This window comes from Corythoichthys intestinalis, chromosome 22 (assembly GCF_030265065.1).
Source record: "Corythoichthys intestinalis isolate RoL2023-P3 chromosome 22, ASM3026506v1, whole genome shotgun sequence".
In the NCBI taxonomy this organism is placed as follows: domain Eukaryota; kingdom Metazoa; phylum Chordata; class Actinopteri; order Syngnathiformes; family Syngnathidae; genus Corythoichthys; species Corythoichthys intestinalis.
Genome location: NC_080416.1, coordinates 15,010,870 through 15,026,190, shown reverse-complemented (window position 1 = coordinate 15,026,190; position 15,321 = coordinate 15,010,870). Strand labels below are relative to the sequence as shown.

The 15,321-nt window shown below is 40.2% G+C and overlaps 1 protein-coding gene across 2 annotated transcripts; it reads right to left on the bottom strand.

Moving 5' to 3' along the window:
- Nucleotides 1–1,026: 1,026 nt before the first annotated feature.
- On the bottom strand, nt 1,027–14,104 carry krit1 (KRIT1 ankyrin repeat containing). Of its 2 annotated transcripts, XM_057828467.1 has the most exons (17): nt 13,930–14,104; nt 13,350–13,491; nt 11,172–11,328; nt 6,425–6,517; nt 6,217–6,346; nt 5,905–6,148; nt 5,685–5,800; nt 5,476–5,619; nt 5,251–5,407; nt 5,072–5,179; nt 4,587–4,743; nt 4,359–4,510; nt 4,128–4,294; nt 1,850–1,937; nt 1,580–1,786; nt 1,393–1,509; nt 1,027–1,303 (listed from the first exon to the last, which is right to left on the bottom strand). In XM_057828467.1, the coding sequence occupies exons 2-17, from the start codon at nt 13,449–13,451 to the stop codon at nt 1,214–1,216; spliced, it is 2,229 nt and encodes a 742-aa protein (XP_057684450.1). In that variant the 5' UTR covers nt 13,452–13,491; nt 13,930–14,104; the 3' UTR covers nt 1,027–1,213. The 2 variants fall into 2 exon arrangements, with proteins under 2 accessions (XP_057684450.1, XP_057684452.1); XM_057828469.1 differs by lacking the exons at nt 11,172–11,328; nt 13,350–13,491; nt 13,930–14,104 and adding exons at nt 9,345–9,492; nt 9,588–10,443.
- Nucleotides 14,105–15,321: the final 1,217 nt, after the last annotated feature.

The window sequence follows — 15,321 nt, the reverse complement described above, 5'->3', positions numbered from 1 at the left end:
TACTGTAAGTCCCACCTGTGCTTATATGGGCAGCTGCCTGTGCTGTGCAGAGTATGGCCTAAATAATTGTAAATGGTTGTCATAACATTTATACCATGGATATTTTTTTAAAATTGAGGCTTGTAAGTCCCACAGCATGGCAAGTGGGCATTTGCGTGTTGTTTTCAGCACCATTTTCTGCGTATGTTCCGGGACCTGTGCCCGTCTCATCATCCCTGCGCTGTCATGTATACTTTGCGTTCCGGCACGTTATTATTTACAAATTAAGCAATGACCGTCATAATTATGACATTGACATGACAGTGCCATCATAAGCGGATTATAATTTGCCCTATGACATAAAATGACATCCATCATAAGCATTCATTAATGCTCATGACAATGTCATGTGTTGATTATGATGGTCTGATAACTGTCTTATGGACCCACTGTCAAATAAAGTGTTACCAAATACCATAACTAGCAATTAATGAAACAAGTGGAACAGTAACTAAAGATATAACTAGCACAGAACAGGATTTTTGATTGTTATTTACATCTGTAGCGCTGCAATGCATGCTAAGAGGCATGTTGGATGGCAACAATGTTGACAGTAGGTGGCAGCAGAGGTTGACTGTCTCCCCAAAGGGAGCACTGATGGCCAGATGAAGTTTCTTGAAGCAATGAAGCTTTGCAGCCAATTGGTTCAAATCTTCATGGTGCTTCATTAATATCATTTGGTCTTATGATGCCGTTGTCCAAAAAAACAGTGTTACGGGTTAATATCTTTTGGTGTAAATATCCCATAATTCAGTGAGAACGGCTGCTTTTAGTCCAGTGCGGTTTATCTATGAACAAATGCCGTTTTTCATGTCAAATTTGATGGGCGGTGGTTTATAGTCCGAAAATTACGGTAGTTGTCTGGAGACAGGTACAAAGTATGGTAACTACATCCTTTTTTTTAATTAATCCTGTTGAGAAAAAAAATTGCATCAATTTACATAATAATGACCAACACTCTCTTATTCGAACATCATTCCATTTATTAAAACTAATTATTAAATAGACATATTTACATGAACATAGAAAAACAAGCTTTTTCAAAACAATCTCAAACACACAGTGAAGTTTAAATTGGTCTTAATACCAGCTAGCCAACCAAAAGCCGACTGGGCCCTCATTTATTATTCTGCGTTGAAATAGTTTGGCAGCTGCGTTGTCCTGAGCAATCGGTTCAGCCGTAAGCGTATTTGTCTGCGCCGCCTTTGTCATTAGACGTCATCTGTCCACTCAGTTTCATTAGAAGTTTAACGATGAGGCCAGCCTATCAACAGAAATGAATTATTACCGTGTAAATGTTTGAAATTAGTCAAAAATACATAATCCAAATGTGCTTTTACCAGGCAATTTTACCTGCTTGGTATGCACGATGAAGTTCATTTTGTTTTCTCCGCTGTGTACTTGGAAGTATTGGTCAGCGGGTCCCAGCTGCCACATGAACGTGCCGTACTCTAAGCTGATGAGAAGCGCCTGCGAATGACAACAAAGCATTAAAACACAATGAAGAGAGGGTAAATATTCCGAGGAGAAGGCGCCAAACCTTGGTCTCCATGTTCATTAGGTGCAGCCCTTTGGTGTTGACGCCCACGTAGACACGGATAACTTTGTGGTTGCTGGCGCTTGCCTTGGTGTACACCTGACCGGTGAAGAAGGCGGCACCGTACGTGGGGATGTCCCAGCAGTTCTGCAGAAAGAGACGCTGCAGGTGGTGCATCTCCTTGCTCACGCCTTCACTGGTGCTCAGCGCCTGTTGGAAAAGGAATTCATTGAAGGAACAACTGCTCTAAACTTCTTCACGGTTCCACTTTACTTTGTATTCATGAAGAATCCTGTTGGTCCAGTGGTACGCTTTGCTTTTCACTTTCAATATGGGCACAATGGACTTCAAGTTTTCCTCACTGAAAAGATAAAATGTTACTGTGTGTGTAAAAAGGGAAAAGGATACACAAGTCAAAACTAAACTAGACTAAAACATGACGAGGACAAAAAAGGGCAACAACAACAAGGGCTGCGGCTATCGATTATATTATTTTAGTCGTCGATTAATCTATCAACTAGTCAGTTCGAATAATCGAGCAATCTGGTTAGGAACATTTCATGCGTTGCAGAATGAGTTTTAGGAGAAGAAGAAGATTGTACTTTCAAAAGAGCATTAAATGCAAATACAAAATAACATCCCCCGAGTGTTTCTTCAAAGTATAAAGAATTGCACCTTCATTTAAAGTGCCTATGACAGCAAAAACCATGTTTATTTCATATTTCACGATGTATTTTATGCTCCTGAATGAAATAGATCGCTTGGATATACCAATCCCACGCCATGAAAATGAGTGACTTCCTGGATTGATGAAGAAATCGACTGTGACGTCAGCATCTCAATATAGCACTGCTTTATAGCATGCAGATGGACTGCAGATTCAGCTGATTTTCGGATTAATTTGTTTATTTTTCGCATCATGCCAGCCAAATGTGCTGCAGGCTTTTGTTGCTGCACTATGGAGATGCATGTGAGCCTTTTTGGGTTTCAAAAAGTTTCTGTTCACCGCGAAGTATGGCCAAAACAAGTCCGACAACTGTGGGAAGTGAGTAAATCATCATGGGATCATGGCACACCTTTTAATATGGAGGTGGCTTTCATTTTGTGGCTGACAACGCTCCTTGTCCATGAGAAGGCCACTCGGCCGACGACTTGTCACCCCTCCCCCCTGCCCTCTTCATCTGCCCGGCAATAGACCACTATCCTCGAGTTGGGATCGGGCAGCTACGCGCTCCTCAGACGTCAGCCGGTATGTCCAGCGGTCGTTCTCCAGCTTCTTCTCCAGCAACGAGCACTCCTGCCTGCAGCAGCGGAACGGCGAGCTGTAACTTGCTCGCCGCCAGGGGGTTGCCGATCGGTGAAGACTATCGACAAACCTGCCGCCCTGCGAGATGATCTGGGGTAGTTTTGTGTGATTTTTCATTTTCGAAAGGCGAGAATAAGACTTGGAAACGGCGCTCGGTTCGAGTTAGCATGTTGCCGAGCTGTCACGTCTCCTGTTTTGTTTACACTCTCCGGAACCGGAGCAGGAAAATGACAAAAGCTGGACTAACTCCGGTGGCATAAAATATCGTTCAGGAGGCGCAAGAAGTTGACAGTTTGAGCATTATGCAGTAATTTTGCCCTGTCGTACCGAATAAATGCCTTTTTAATATTTCATATTCCATTTTACACAAGATTGTTATTTGTCATAACCATACCATTTATTTAGCAATCGGGGAAAAAAATACTTAGATAAAAAGAATATCCTGTAAAAATATTGGAGTAGAGAGATTGAAACAATGACGTTTTCCGGCTCTCTTTGTCGCATTTTCCTCATTCTGAATCTTCCCCCTCAATGGGTTGAATTCTAAATCAGATAAAATCGTGACCCTGCCGACATCATCCTCCAGCTGAGGCGCTGGAGCACTGTAATGACGGCGGGGCTAAACGGCAGATTAAAAGACTAATTTCTCGTCATCTCCGCTTTGTCAAATTGTTGTATATAGTTGAATCGTCTCAAAATCTGATTCTAATTCACATAATAATGCTATTTAAGATTTTTTTTATGTTGTAACAGGCACTTTAAAAATAAAATACCTGAGCTTAGCTTCAAACGGCATAAATAAATGACGATCTATGTACAACAAAAGAATATTTGGCTAATTTACAGAACAAAAGAATAATTAGCTAACACATAGCTAAAGTCCGCTAGCTTAAACACTACAAAATGCTACTGTTTTTTTTTTTTGCAATGCTCTTAACAAATTGTTTAAACACATATTCCCACAAAAATGACTAAATATACGAATGCATAAAAAAAAAAGATTAGCTCAAACAAAAACTAACCTTATGTTGGTCTTAACAGGGAGCAGCTGGATTCAGCCATGTTAAATGAGTTCTGTCATATTTACTGTGTCCACTAGAGGGCAGTGTATCCACCCCAATCAATAAAACTAAATGCAAACACTTTCAAAACAAACCATTACAATGCCGTTCTAACAGAAACATTTGATTCGGAGCTATTCGGAGTTAATCGGTTGATCTTTAAAGCACTGAAAACAACACTAACTTCAAAAATCCTTGCTTGTGCTTCTTGCTCTCGTAGTTTCCGTAAATGATCTGCAGCAGAAAGCTGGCTAACGTGATTAGCTTGCTGTCTGGAGCCGGGAAGAAACCCTTCAACAGGCAGTGTCGGGCCTCGTCGAACAGGATGAGAATGGCCAGCGGATCCTCCGCCTGCGGTGAAAAAAGTTCAACGCCAACGTTTTTGCAGTTCTTATTTGAATATATTTTTTGTAACCTTTTTCTCAATCTCCAGAGGTAAGCGGACATCCCTGCGGAGGAAGAGCTGAGGCGTCTCCCTTTGCGGATCCAGCACGGTCAGGTCCGTCACGATCTCAGTCCAGATGCGCAGGTGCTGCAAGGGTTTGTGGTACGGCTTCAGCTGAAGGTCTGTGGCACATGTGACGGTTAGCCGAGTGAAACTTTTTGATAAAGGTGACTTCGTAGAAGATGTTAGGTAGCTCACGGAGGTTCTCCGAGCAGATCCAGATGGTGAAGTACTGTTGGGTCTCCTGGGAGAGACGCATGCCCTCCATGATCTGCTGTACGGTGGTGTTATTGCCGTGCTTCAGCTCCACGGAACGGTATGACCCGTCCATGCGGTAGATGCGCACTTTCTCGTACTTGGATGACAATAACGGAATGTTATTACGCGACCACTAGAGGGCAATGTAGTGCAATATCACAGTATTGAAATGATCAGACTTGCGCCAATAAAATTTTTTTTTTTTTTTTAATGTAGTGTTACATCATTTTGAGGTGATTGCTTTTTCATTCATTCATCCATTCATTCATTCATTTTCCATTTTTAAGGTAACTTTCCAAGCTTTTAAGGTCTTCACTGTTCTTTTTATGGGATGTTACACAATGAGATTAAAAATGTTAATCGTTTGACAGCCCTAGTTTGGACATCTAATGCAGTCAATGGCAAACTTTGGTTGAGGTACTCACAGGTTTGCTGTTAGCTTGCTGAAGAAGCTTCATTGTCTCCTCCCATTCGTTCTGCTTGTTCTCTTCACACACTTGCAGCGGCGATCTCTTCTGCTGGTCTTCTATGTGCTATTGACCATACACAAATGTACGGCATTTACTTTTAGTGATCTTTGAGCGGGATTCTGTCTTCTTCATACCCGGTCAATCTCAGGGTGCTGCAGCAAAAGTTGCACGATGTCACCGTGGCCACCTCTCGCAGCGAAGTGCAGAGGTGAGCTAAGTTGCCCGTTCAGCAAGTTTGGGTTGCATTTCCCTTTTTCCAAGAGTAGCTTGGTTGCCTCAACTTTGCCGTGCCTGAAGGGAATCACAAAGGATTCTCGAGACACAAAAGTAAGAAGTTGCTTGGTCAAGTGGAGCCTCACCAGCAGGCGTAGTGAATAGGAGCCCAGTGGTCACTGTCCAGCTGCTTGACTGAGAAGCCACTATCCAGAAGCTTGCTGAGCAGCTCCGTGTCTCCCTCGCAGGCGCTGCGGTGAAGCGGGAAGTCGTCCACCCACTGCCGTTCCCTGCAAAGACAAAATAACATCAAATGACAAACAAAATGTTGATCAAACTCCCATTGGGTACACACTTGTCATCTGCTGCACAGTTGGCACCGTGCTGCCACGTCTCCCTGCTTGGGATTTGGATTTTGGAGTAGTCGGGTGCTCCAAGTCCGAAATATGGATTGATGATGACTTTATCTACCTGCAGACATACCATGTTTTAAACACAATTATCAGTACTTTTACTAAGTACTTTAATACCTCTGGTAATATTTATCCTAGCGTGCATATTAAACCTGGTCTCACCCGGTTAGTGTACTGGAGATCGGATCCGTAGAGCGGGTTTAGGATACACATGTCCGCCTTCTCCAAGGACATCATCTTGCTTTTGATTTCCAGCGCCGTGTAGCCCATGTGCAGACCCTCATCACTCACTTTGCCTTCCCCGCCGTACGCCGGGTTGCTGACGTTGGTCTTCACCCGCTCCACTGGCGCCGGACGGAATAAAGCTGGGATGGCGTGAGGCACGGTGTGCTGCTCTGCTAGCCACCTGAAGGAGGGACCAAGTTAGTAAAACTTAAAAAGTTTAACTTAATATGATTTGAAATGAATACTGACTTATCCAAGGCGAGAAGCATCCTGGCGGTGACAGGGCAGAAATGGGCGCTGGTCTCGCTGCACACCCTCATGATGTCATGCAGGCAGTAAAAACTCGGGCTGCCTGCGTTATGGACCGACTTGTTGTTATCTATTGAGAAGCACAGAGTGAATTGATGCATCTTTGTTTTAAGAAAAAAACAAAAAAAACACGGCAGTTGACAAGCACCTTTAACGCCCACTGGCACCACAAACAATGACGCCTGTTCGACGGCATTGTCCCCATCCAGCGGGAATTTCTTCATGTGAACCACACGTTTACCTAAAATACAAACTCGACATTCAGCCTTATCTGAATAAAAAAAAAAACTAATGATCTCGTCGAGGGCTGTAGCTATCGATTATCTTAGTAGTGGATTAATCGATGAACTAATTAGTTTAAATAATCGAGTAATCGGATAAGGAACATAAAAAATAAAAAAAATATTTAAATACCTGCACTGAGCGTAGTGTGTATAAAGTAGTGTATAAAAAAATAAATAAATGAGGATATATGTACAACAAAATAACAATTGGCTAACTTACATAACAAAAGTCCGCTAGCTTAAATGCTATAAAATGCCAATGCTTTTTTTTGACAATGCTCTTAACAAATAGTTTAAACACATATTCCAACAAAAAACGGCTAAATGTACCTTTAAACTAACTTACGAATGCATTAAAAGAAACAAATGCATCAAAAAAAAAAAAAAAACATTAGCTCAAACCAAAACTGGCTGAATTCAGCCATGTGAAATGAGGCAGACTAGAGGGGAGTGTATCCACTCAAATCAATAAGACTAAATGCAAACACTTTCAAAACAAACCATTACAACGCCACTTAACCCTTGTGCAGTATATATTTTTTATACCTCTCGCAGTATTGGGGATGAAGTCTGGCGCCCTCTTGAGGGTGTGATAACAAAGTCATTTCTGAATATTTTTTTACTTGCGACGTCTCAAAATGTTCACTAGCATCAGACCTATCCATACGTATATAGTTTTTATTTATTTATTTATTTTGGATGCCCTCTATGGACAATAAAAGCAATAGTGTGCTATGAACAAAACTAACAATGTTGTATGTAATATATAAAAACAAATCCAAGTAGGAATATTTGATATCAGGTCATTAGAGGCTTGAATATGTTCATAAATTATAACATCAAATTTTTTGGGGAACTCAAAATTTTTTTACAATGGCAATTTCAAAATTTTTACCCCTCTCGCAGTATTGGGGATGAAGTCTGGCGCCCTCTTGAGGGTGTGATAACTAAGTCATTTCTAAATATTTTTTTACTTGCGACATCTCAAAATGTTCATTAGCATCAGACCTATCCATACGTATATAGTTTTTATTTATTTATTTATTTTGGATGCCCTCTATGGACAATAAAAGCAATAGTGTGCTATGAACAAAACTAACAATGTTGTATGTAATATATAAAAACACATCCAAGTAGGAATATTTGATATCAGATAATTAGAGGCTTGAATATGTTCATAAATTATAACATCAATTTTTTTTTGGAACTCAACATTTTTTTATAATGGCAATTTTAACATTTTTACCCCTCTCGCAGTATTGGGGATGAAGTCTGGCGCCCTCTTGAGGGTGTGATAACTAAGTCATTTCTGAATATTTTTTTACTTGCGACATCTCAAAATGTTCACTAGCATCAGACCTATCCATACGTATATAGTTTTTATTTATTTATTTATTTTGGATGCCCTCTATGGACAATAAAAGCAATAGTGTGCTATGAACAAAACTAACAATGTTGTATGTAATATATAAAAACAAATCCAAGTAGGAATATTTGATATCAGGTCATTAGAGGCTTGAATATGTTCATAAATTATAACATCATTTTTTTGGGGGAACTCAAAATTTTTTTACTATGGCAATTTCAAAATTTTTACCCCTCTCGCAGTATTGGGGATGAAGTCTGGCGCCCTCTTGAGGGTGTGATAACTAAGTCATTTCTAAATATTTTTTTACTTGCAACATCTCAAAATGTTCACTAGCATCAGACCTATCCATACGTGTATAGTTTTTATTTATTTATTTATTCTGAATGCCCTCTGTGGACAATAAAAGCAATAGTGTGCTATGAACAAAACTAACGATGTTGTATGTAATATATAAAAACACATCCAAGTAGGAATATTTGATATCAGATAATTAGAGGCTTGAATATGTTCATAAGTTATAACATCAAATTTTTTTTGGAACTCAACATTTTTTTATAATGGCAATTTTAACATTTTTACCCCTCTCGCAGTATTGGGGATAAAGTCTGGCGCCCTCTTGAGGGTGTGATAACCAAGTCATTTCTAAATATTTTTTTACTTGCGACATCTCAAAATGTTCACTAGCATCAGACCTATCCATACATATATAGTTTTAATATATTTATTTATTCTGAATGCCCTCTATGGACAATAAAAGCAATAGTGTGCTATGAACAAAACTAACAATGTTGTATGTAATATATAAAAACAAATCCAAGTAGGAATATTTGATATCAGGTCATTAGAGCTTTGAATATGATAATAAATTATAACATCAAAATTTATTTGAGGAACTCAACATTTTTAGACAATGGCAATTTCAAAATTTTTACCCCTCTCGCAGTATTGGGGATGAAGCCTTGCGCCCTCTTGAGGGTGTGTAACTAAGTCATTTCTGAATATTTTTTTACTTGTGACATCTGAAAATGAAATGGAAAATTTTTACCCCTCTTGCAGTATTGGAGCCAAAAGTCACTCTTGGAAGTGTGACAACTAAGTCATTTCTGAATATTGTTTTTTTTTTACCTTCAACCACTAAAAATATTCACTGGCATCAGAATAACAGTCAACAAGTCACAACAACTAGAAGAATTTTGAATTAACAGAATCTATATAACTCAAACGCACAACAACAAACTACTGAACTAGAACAACAAACAACTCAACTAGAACAACAAACAACCAGTGAGCTTTTTTTTTTTAAAAAAAAAACAATTTGCACACTTTTTGGCCATGTTTTTGGCTAAAGAAAATGCCACATTTGCAGCTAATGTTTGATGCCCGTAGTCGGTTAATGCAAAGGCCACATTGCCCACATTTCTGGCTTTGTGGCGTGGCCACCATTGCGGGGTCCACCTGAGTAAAGAGGGTGAATGCATTGAAGAGAGACAGATCCAGCATATGATATGATATGGACATTGGCCATCGTAATGTCCTCCAGCAGCAAGAATATGTGGCAGATGCCTGCAAATAACACACACAAAAAAACACATCAGATGATGTCAGATGACCAGAGAGCTTTGATGCAAAGTTTTGAAAAAGACATAACATATGCTTACCTGGTCCAAGTGATCGACTGCCGCTTTACACAGATCGTAGTCCAAAATAATCTTGGGCTTTTTTTTTTAGACAATCTGCTGGATAATGTCGTCCGGGCAAAACAGATTGACAGTAGTCTCGGGGCTACTGATCCTGGCAATTGCAAAAAGCGTTGGGCCAGGCAATAGAATAGGGGGCAGGTTGAAGTGCCTCGAAACTTCATTTGTAGAGGACCACACAATTTCTTGGTTTTTGGCAAGCCATGGAGTGCTGACCTGATTCTGTTGTTGTTGCTCCTCTGCTGCTTCTGCTGTAACCTCCTCAAAATCCTAATCATCATCCTCTTCCTCCTCTCCTACAAGTGGCTCAAAATCTTCATCATAGTCTTGTGACACATCATCCTTTTCATCCATTGAGTCTGTGGGACATTCCTCCTCCAACACCATTTTTCTTGCCTCCTCAAGAAAAAATATTCTCGCCATCTCTGCTCACCAGCAGTCACAGGGAGTAAAATGGCCTTTGAGCCGTTGGACCCCATATAAAGTTGTTTACAAACGTGACCATTCACTGAGCCAATGGGAGGAGGAAAAAGTAAAACATTCTACCAATAAGAGTTGAGATTCAATAAACAACTGCATTTTGAATTCTCAAAATGTGTCACATCAAACACCTTTTTGCGCCCTGCAGACAAGGTGCTTTGAAGTGCATTCAAAGCCGCCTTCTGCAGACCTCTGCACGCAAAAGTACAAGCACACACATACGCACACGCTCGGTGACGTGAGAGTGCGCGTGCATGTACAAACGCACACGATTTCTCCCACAGTCGCGTCATAAAGTCAAACGTCACAAAAGTCAACTCATACTGTCCCATTGAACAGGCAAAGTGCGCGTGCACACACACACACACATACCCACACACGCGCGTGCACACCCCCACCCTCACACGCGCGTGCACACACCCACTCACACACAAGTGTTCGTGAGTCCACACACTGGCCCGTTCGATCAAAGCTCAACATGAAAACTTGTTTTTTTGGTAGTAAGTAAATGCGTTTGACAATGAGGGATCAATCAAGAAAAATGATAAATAATAGTCTAGTGTCCCCTGCTGGATTTTTTGTTTTTAAGATATTCATCCAGGATCCGTTACAATCTCGTGTCAGTTGACACCCCGCTGAAGCCATAAATTGTGTAATCGTGGGAAATGCACTTTCACACACCAGGTGGCAGTGCATCAAAAAACATGAGAAATTGGGATTTATAATGGGAGTCAATGGGGACGAAAGTTGGCGTAATACTCTCTGCGTCACAAAAAAGTAGGCCTCCCACATATAATAATGACAATACCAATTTTGAAATTGTGGATGGTGCCATTTTGAAGGTAAACATGTTTTGACATTTTTTGACAATTTTCAGCCCTCTAGCTTATTTTTTGATATGCTTTATATATGATAATATGATGAGTAACAAAGCAAAACGCCAGGATTTGGCGCAATACTGCACAAGGGTTAAATTAAATGAATACTCGAAGCAGCAAAATTTATTCAAATATATTTTTTCTAATCGAATACCCGAGTTAATCGATGATCCAATCTCATCCTTACCGATGAAGCTTTGGTTGTTTGACAAGGGTTTAATGGTGTCCGCAACATAGTCCAAGATGGACCTAGATTTGTCTCCTGCCACCTGGATTTTTGTTGCCGGCAGGACTTTCTTCTTTTTCTTCTCCTTCCCTTCTAAGGGCACTTCACTCAACAGGATCTTCATGCGGAGACACAGACAGACGTGATTACACTGGACTGGGGGTCAGCAACCCGCGGCTCTTTAGCGCTGCCCTACTGGCTCCCTGGAGCTTTTTTTCAAAATGTTTGAAAATGGAAAAAGATGGGGGAGGTAAATATATTTTAAGTTTTAATATGGTTTATGTAGGAGGAAAAACATGACACATTCTTTAATTCATTAATATTGTAAAGAAGTTAAACTTGAGGCGGCATCATACGACAGAGTAGTCACGCGGTGCGTCAATCTCCATTAGACATGTGGCAATTACCGGTTTCAAGGTATACCGTGGAATGAAAACGTTAAGAATTCAAAACCGCAAAAATTTTGCGTCATATCGTCCGTATTAGCTATTTTCTATGTCCCAAAAATGCACGGAGAAATCAAATCGCTAGTATGGGAATACTTCGGCTAAAGAAAAGTTACAGACAGCTGGGTTAGGGTTAGTCATTCGAAAGTGTCATTTCGCATCTCTGTTCAATAATACATGTTCTAACACCGACGTCGTCTGTCATTTTGCATCTAGTTCTACATATATATGATATCTACTGTAGCCGTATGTTTGTAGCAACTAGCAACTAGGCGTTGTTTGTAGCGCCTGTCCGCCGCAGTCAGGTATGATTGTTTTTTTTAATCTAGCGGCATGAGTTGAACATGATATTTACTCGCGGTCCGTTGCTCATTGCGTCCCAAAGACCGCGCTGGCTGTGTTTTACTTCCGCTTTACTGGTGTAATTAGATAATCGGAATTTGGATATTTGTGAATCATTCTCGAATCTTCCACGGCCGAATCGCGAATAATCTAAGAAACGGAAATTTCGCACGCCTCTAGTAAACACTGTCATGAACGTTTCCCACCACCTACGAGAGTCAACTCCAGCGTGTTTAGTGTGTCTAGCGGTGGTAAAACAAGCAAAACTATTTGTTAATATGCTTTGGAAAAATAAAATCCTGTTCAACGGATTTTTTACATTTATTTTTTTAACCCAGATATCTCAAAATAACACGTTTTAGAGCTGTAATTGCAATACCGTGAAACCGTGCTATTTTGGCTTAAGGTTACCATACCGTCAGAATATCATACCGGCACATGTCTATTCTCTATAGGATTCACTGCAGAGAATATAAACATTTACTGTATTTTCTGCCCTATAAGGCGCATCAGAGTATAAGGCACACCTTCAATGAATGGCCTATTTTAAAACCATTTTCATCTATATTTCATCTGCATTATAAAGCGCAGTAGTAGTAGTGGTAGTAGTAGTTGTGGTTGGTGTTGCGTTATGCATCCACAAAATGGAGCGGAGCGAAACGGAATGTCCTGCCATGATTAACTGAAATTGATCCATATAATATAAGGCACATCGGAGTATATGGCGCACCTTTAATGAATGGCCTATTTTTAAACCGTTTTCATGTACAAGGCGCACTACATAATAAGGCGTAGTAGTGGTTGGCGTTGCGTTATGCATCCACAAGATGGAGCTGAGCTAAATGGAATGTCATGCCATGGTGAACTAATATTTATCTGTATAATATAAGGCACATCGATGTATAAGGCGCACCTTCAATGTATGGCCTATTTTAAAACCATTTTCATGTATAAGGCGCAGTAGTAGTAGTAGTGATTGGCGTTGCGTTATGCATCCACAAGATGGAGCGGAGCTAAACCAAATGTCATGCCATGATTAACTAATATTGATCCATATACAAGGCAGATCGGATTATAAGGCGCACGGTCGGCTTTTGGGAAAATTGAAGGCTTTCAGGTTCGCCTTATGGTGCGGAAAATATGGTAATTATGAAGGCTGTATTTGTAGCCAATGTAGTTATTTTGATAGTTGGCTAATATAGCTAATATTGATACATACAGCATGTGTTGCGGCTCCAGACATATTTGTTTTTTTGCTCCAATTTGGCTCTTTCAACATTTTGGGTTGCCGACCCCTGAACTAGACACATAAAATACGATATAATGTGGTTGATTGTACTTTAATGCAAACCTCGTAAGATTTGGCTCTGTATTCCTTGGAGCTGAGACTGACTTGATTCTTGGGCCGGAGGACAGCTACAAAAACGTCCTCCAAGCTGTCCTCGTTGCCCATGGCGACGGCTTTCACGGCCAAATGCTGTGGAGAGGCATGCCTGGGATGCCAGGAGGCAGAAAAGTATTATCATTTCACATTTGCACAAACTATGACATTAATAAATTTGAAAACATTTTCAAACTAAACATTTTGGTGGGGTTTCCACCTGGTTTTATTTCTTGTGAATCATTTTGGGATAGTTTTATTAATAAACACAAAAAGACATTGAGAGAAATATCAACTACTTGTTGATTTGATGATGGTCACGCCCCGGAAACCGTAAGTGTCGTTCTTACATGCTAATAACACAAAAAGTCTTCATAACTCTAAATTCATCTCAATATTTTAGTTACATATTTAAAGCCATGTTAAACTACGTAGAGTAGGATAATTTTAACAATATAGACGCTGATTGGCGGTCCTAGCTTCGCATGCTACACGGCATCATCCGCTTATTGCGAGTGCCTGAACTCAACGAAAACCCCCATGAACTTACCAAACTTTCTGCCCCACGACCGGAGTCTCTTTCGGGGATGAAAATGTCCACTCCGAGCCTCTCCGTGTGGCTACAAGGGAGATTATTCGGGGTTAAAAGTCACCGTTGGCCCGAATTTTTCGGGAGGCAAACAGGAGGACTGGCGTTGCATTTATGTTCCACCAAGACGGTAGGATTTAACACTACTTGACCAACAGGAGGACGAAACGTCATCTGTGAAGATGCCTTCAGGTGTCGAGTGTGGCGATCGTTTTTTAATGGGTTTTATGTCATTTTTAACCATTGGTAACATTTAATAAAGCATGAATATTAAAGTTAGGACAGTAATTAGTTATTTGAAAAAAAAAATAATTGTCCACAGCCCAAATGTAAATGTTTTATGTACCGTAATTTTAGGACTATAAGCCACTACATTTCCCCCTCATTTTGAATCCCGTGGTTTATAGTCCAGTGCAGTTTATTTGTCGATTTATTCCGGTCGATAGAAAACGCTTTATTTGACAGTGGCATTACGTGTCTTAAGGCAAATTATGGCACTAACTCCATTTATGTCCAGCTCGGATCTTTTACATCCATTCAAAGTGACATCATTTGCCGGATGTCATTAAATAACATCTGTTATAAGCATTCATTAATGCTCATGACAGTGTCATGTCATAATTATATCGTATGTCAGTGTTATGGCGCCATTATCAAAGTGTTAATTAATGAAACAACAGTAGATGAAGAAATAATTAGCACAGAACCGTGTTGTTTTCGGCAGCCATTTTAATTTTCGTCTTTCGGACGATAATACTTATTAGCCTTAGTCATATTTTAGCCATTTCAAAATGTGTTTGTCTTCATCTAGTTTTTGTTGACGTTAACTCAATATTTTCGTCTGTAAAATTCAAAAGTCTCACTCCAAAAATGACATAACGTTTCCAACGAACTTTAACAGACGAGCACATATTGTAGCATCTACAAATCTATCACATGATAAACCACACTCAGCAGGAAAACAGTAGGCTACATTATTTTCAATTAAATATACCCGCCTGGATGCCACGAACTGTATGTAAAAAAAAAAAATTTAAAAAAAGAGTTTAGGAGGATGCTCGCCAGTAGCAATAGCCTAATGCTAACGTGAACGCAATGCTAACGCTACGAGTTACATTTAGCACTCAGCACGGACCTTAATAGGCTAAAACAACATTGTATATTCTCTGTTGCCGAGATAAGAAGACAAATCTTACCGTGTGTGTCTCAAAACAAGCGATGGAGTGACCGGAGAGGACACTAGACTAGTGGGTGAGTTGGGGGTGGTCGACACAACCAGGCAGGCTAACGACACAAAATGTCACACATTGTGAACATGTGACGAATACTGTGGCGCATTTTTGTGTCGTTCCA

Excerpts from the sequence above, each read along its gene's own strand:
- krit1 (XM_057828467.1), bottom strand. The coding sequence starts at position 13,451 with ATGGGCAACGAGGACAGCTTGGAGGACGTTTTTGTAGCTGTCCTCCGG. Across the intron at positions 5,620-5,684 it reads AACTGTGCAGCAGATGACAA|GGAACGGCAGTGGGTGGACG; the intron begins GTGTGTACCCAA and ends TTGTCTTTGCAG. Across the intron at positions 1,304-1,392 it reads TCATCGTGCATACCAAGCAG|GCTGGCCTCATCGTTAAACT; the intron begins GTAAAATTGCCT and ends TTCTGTTGATAG.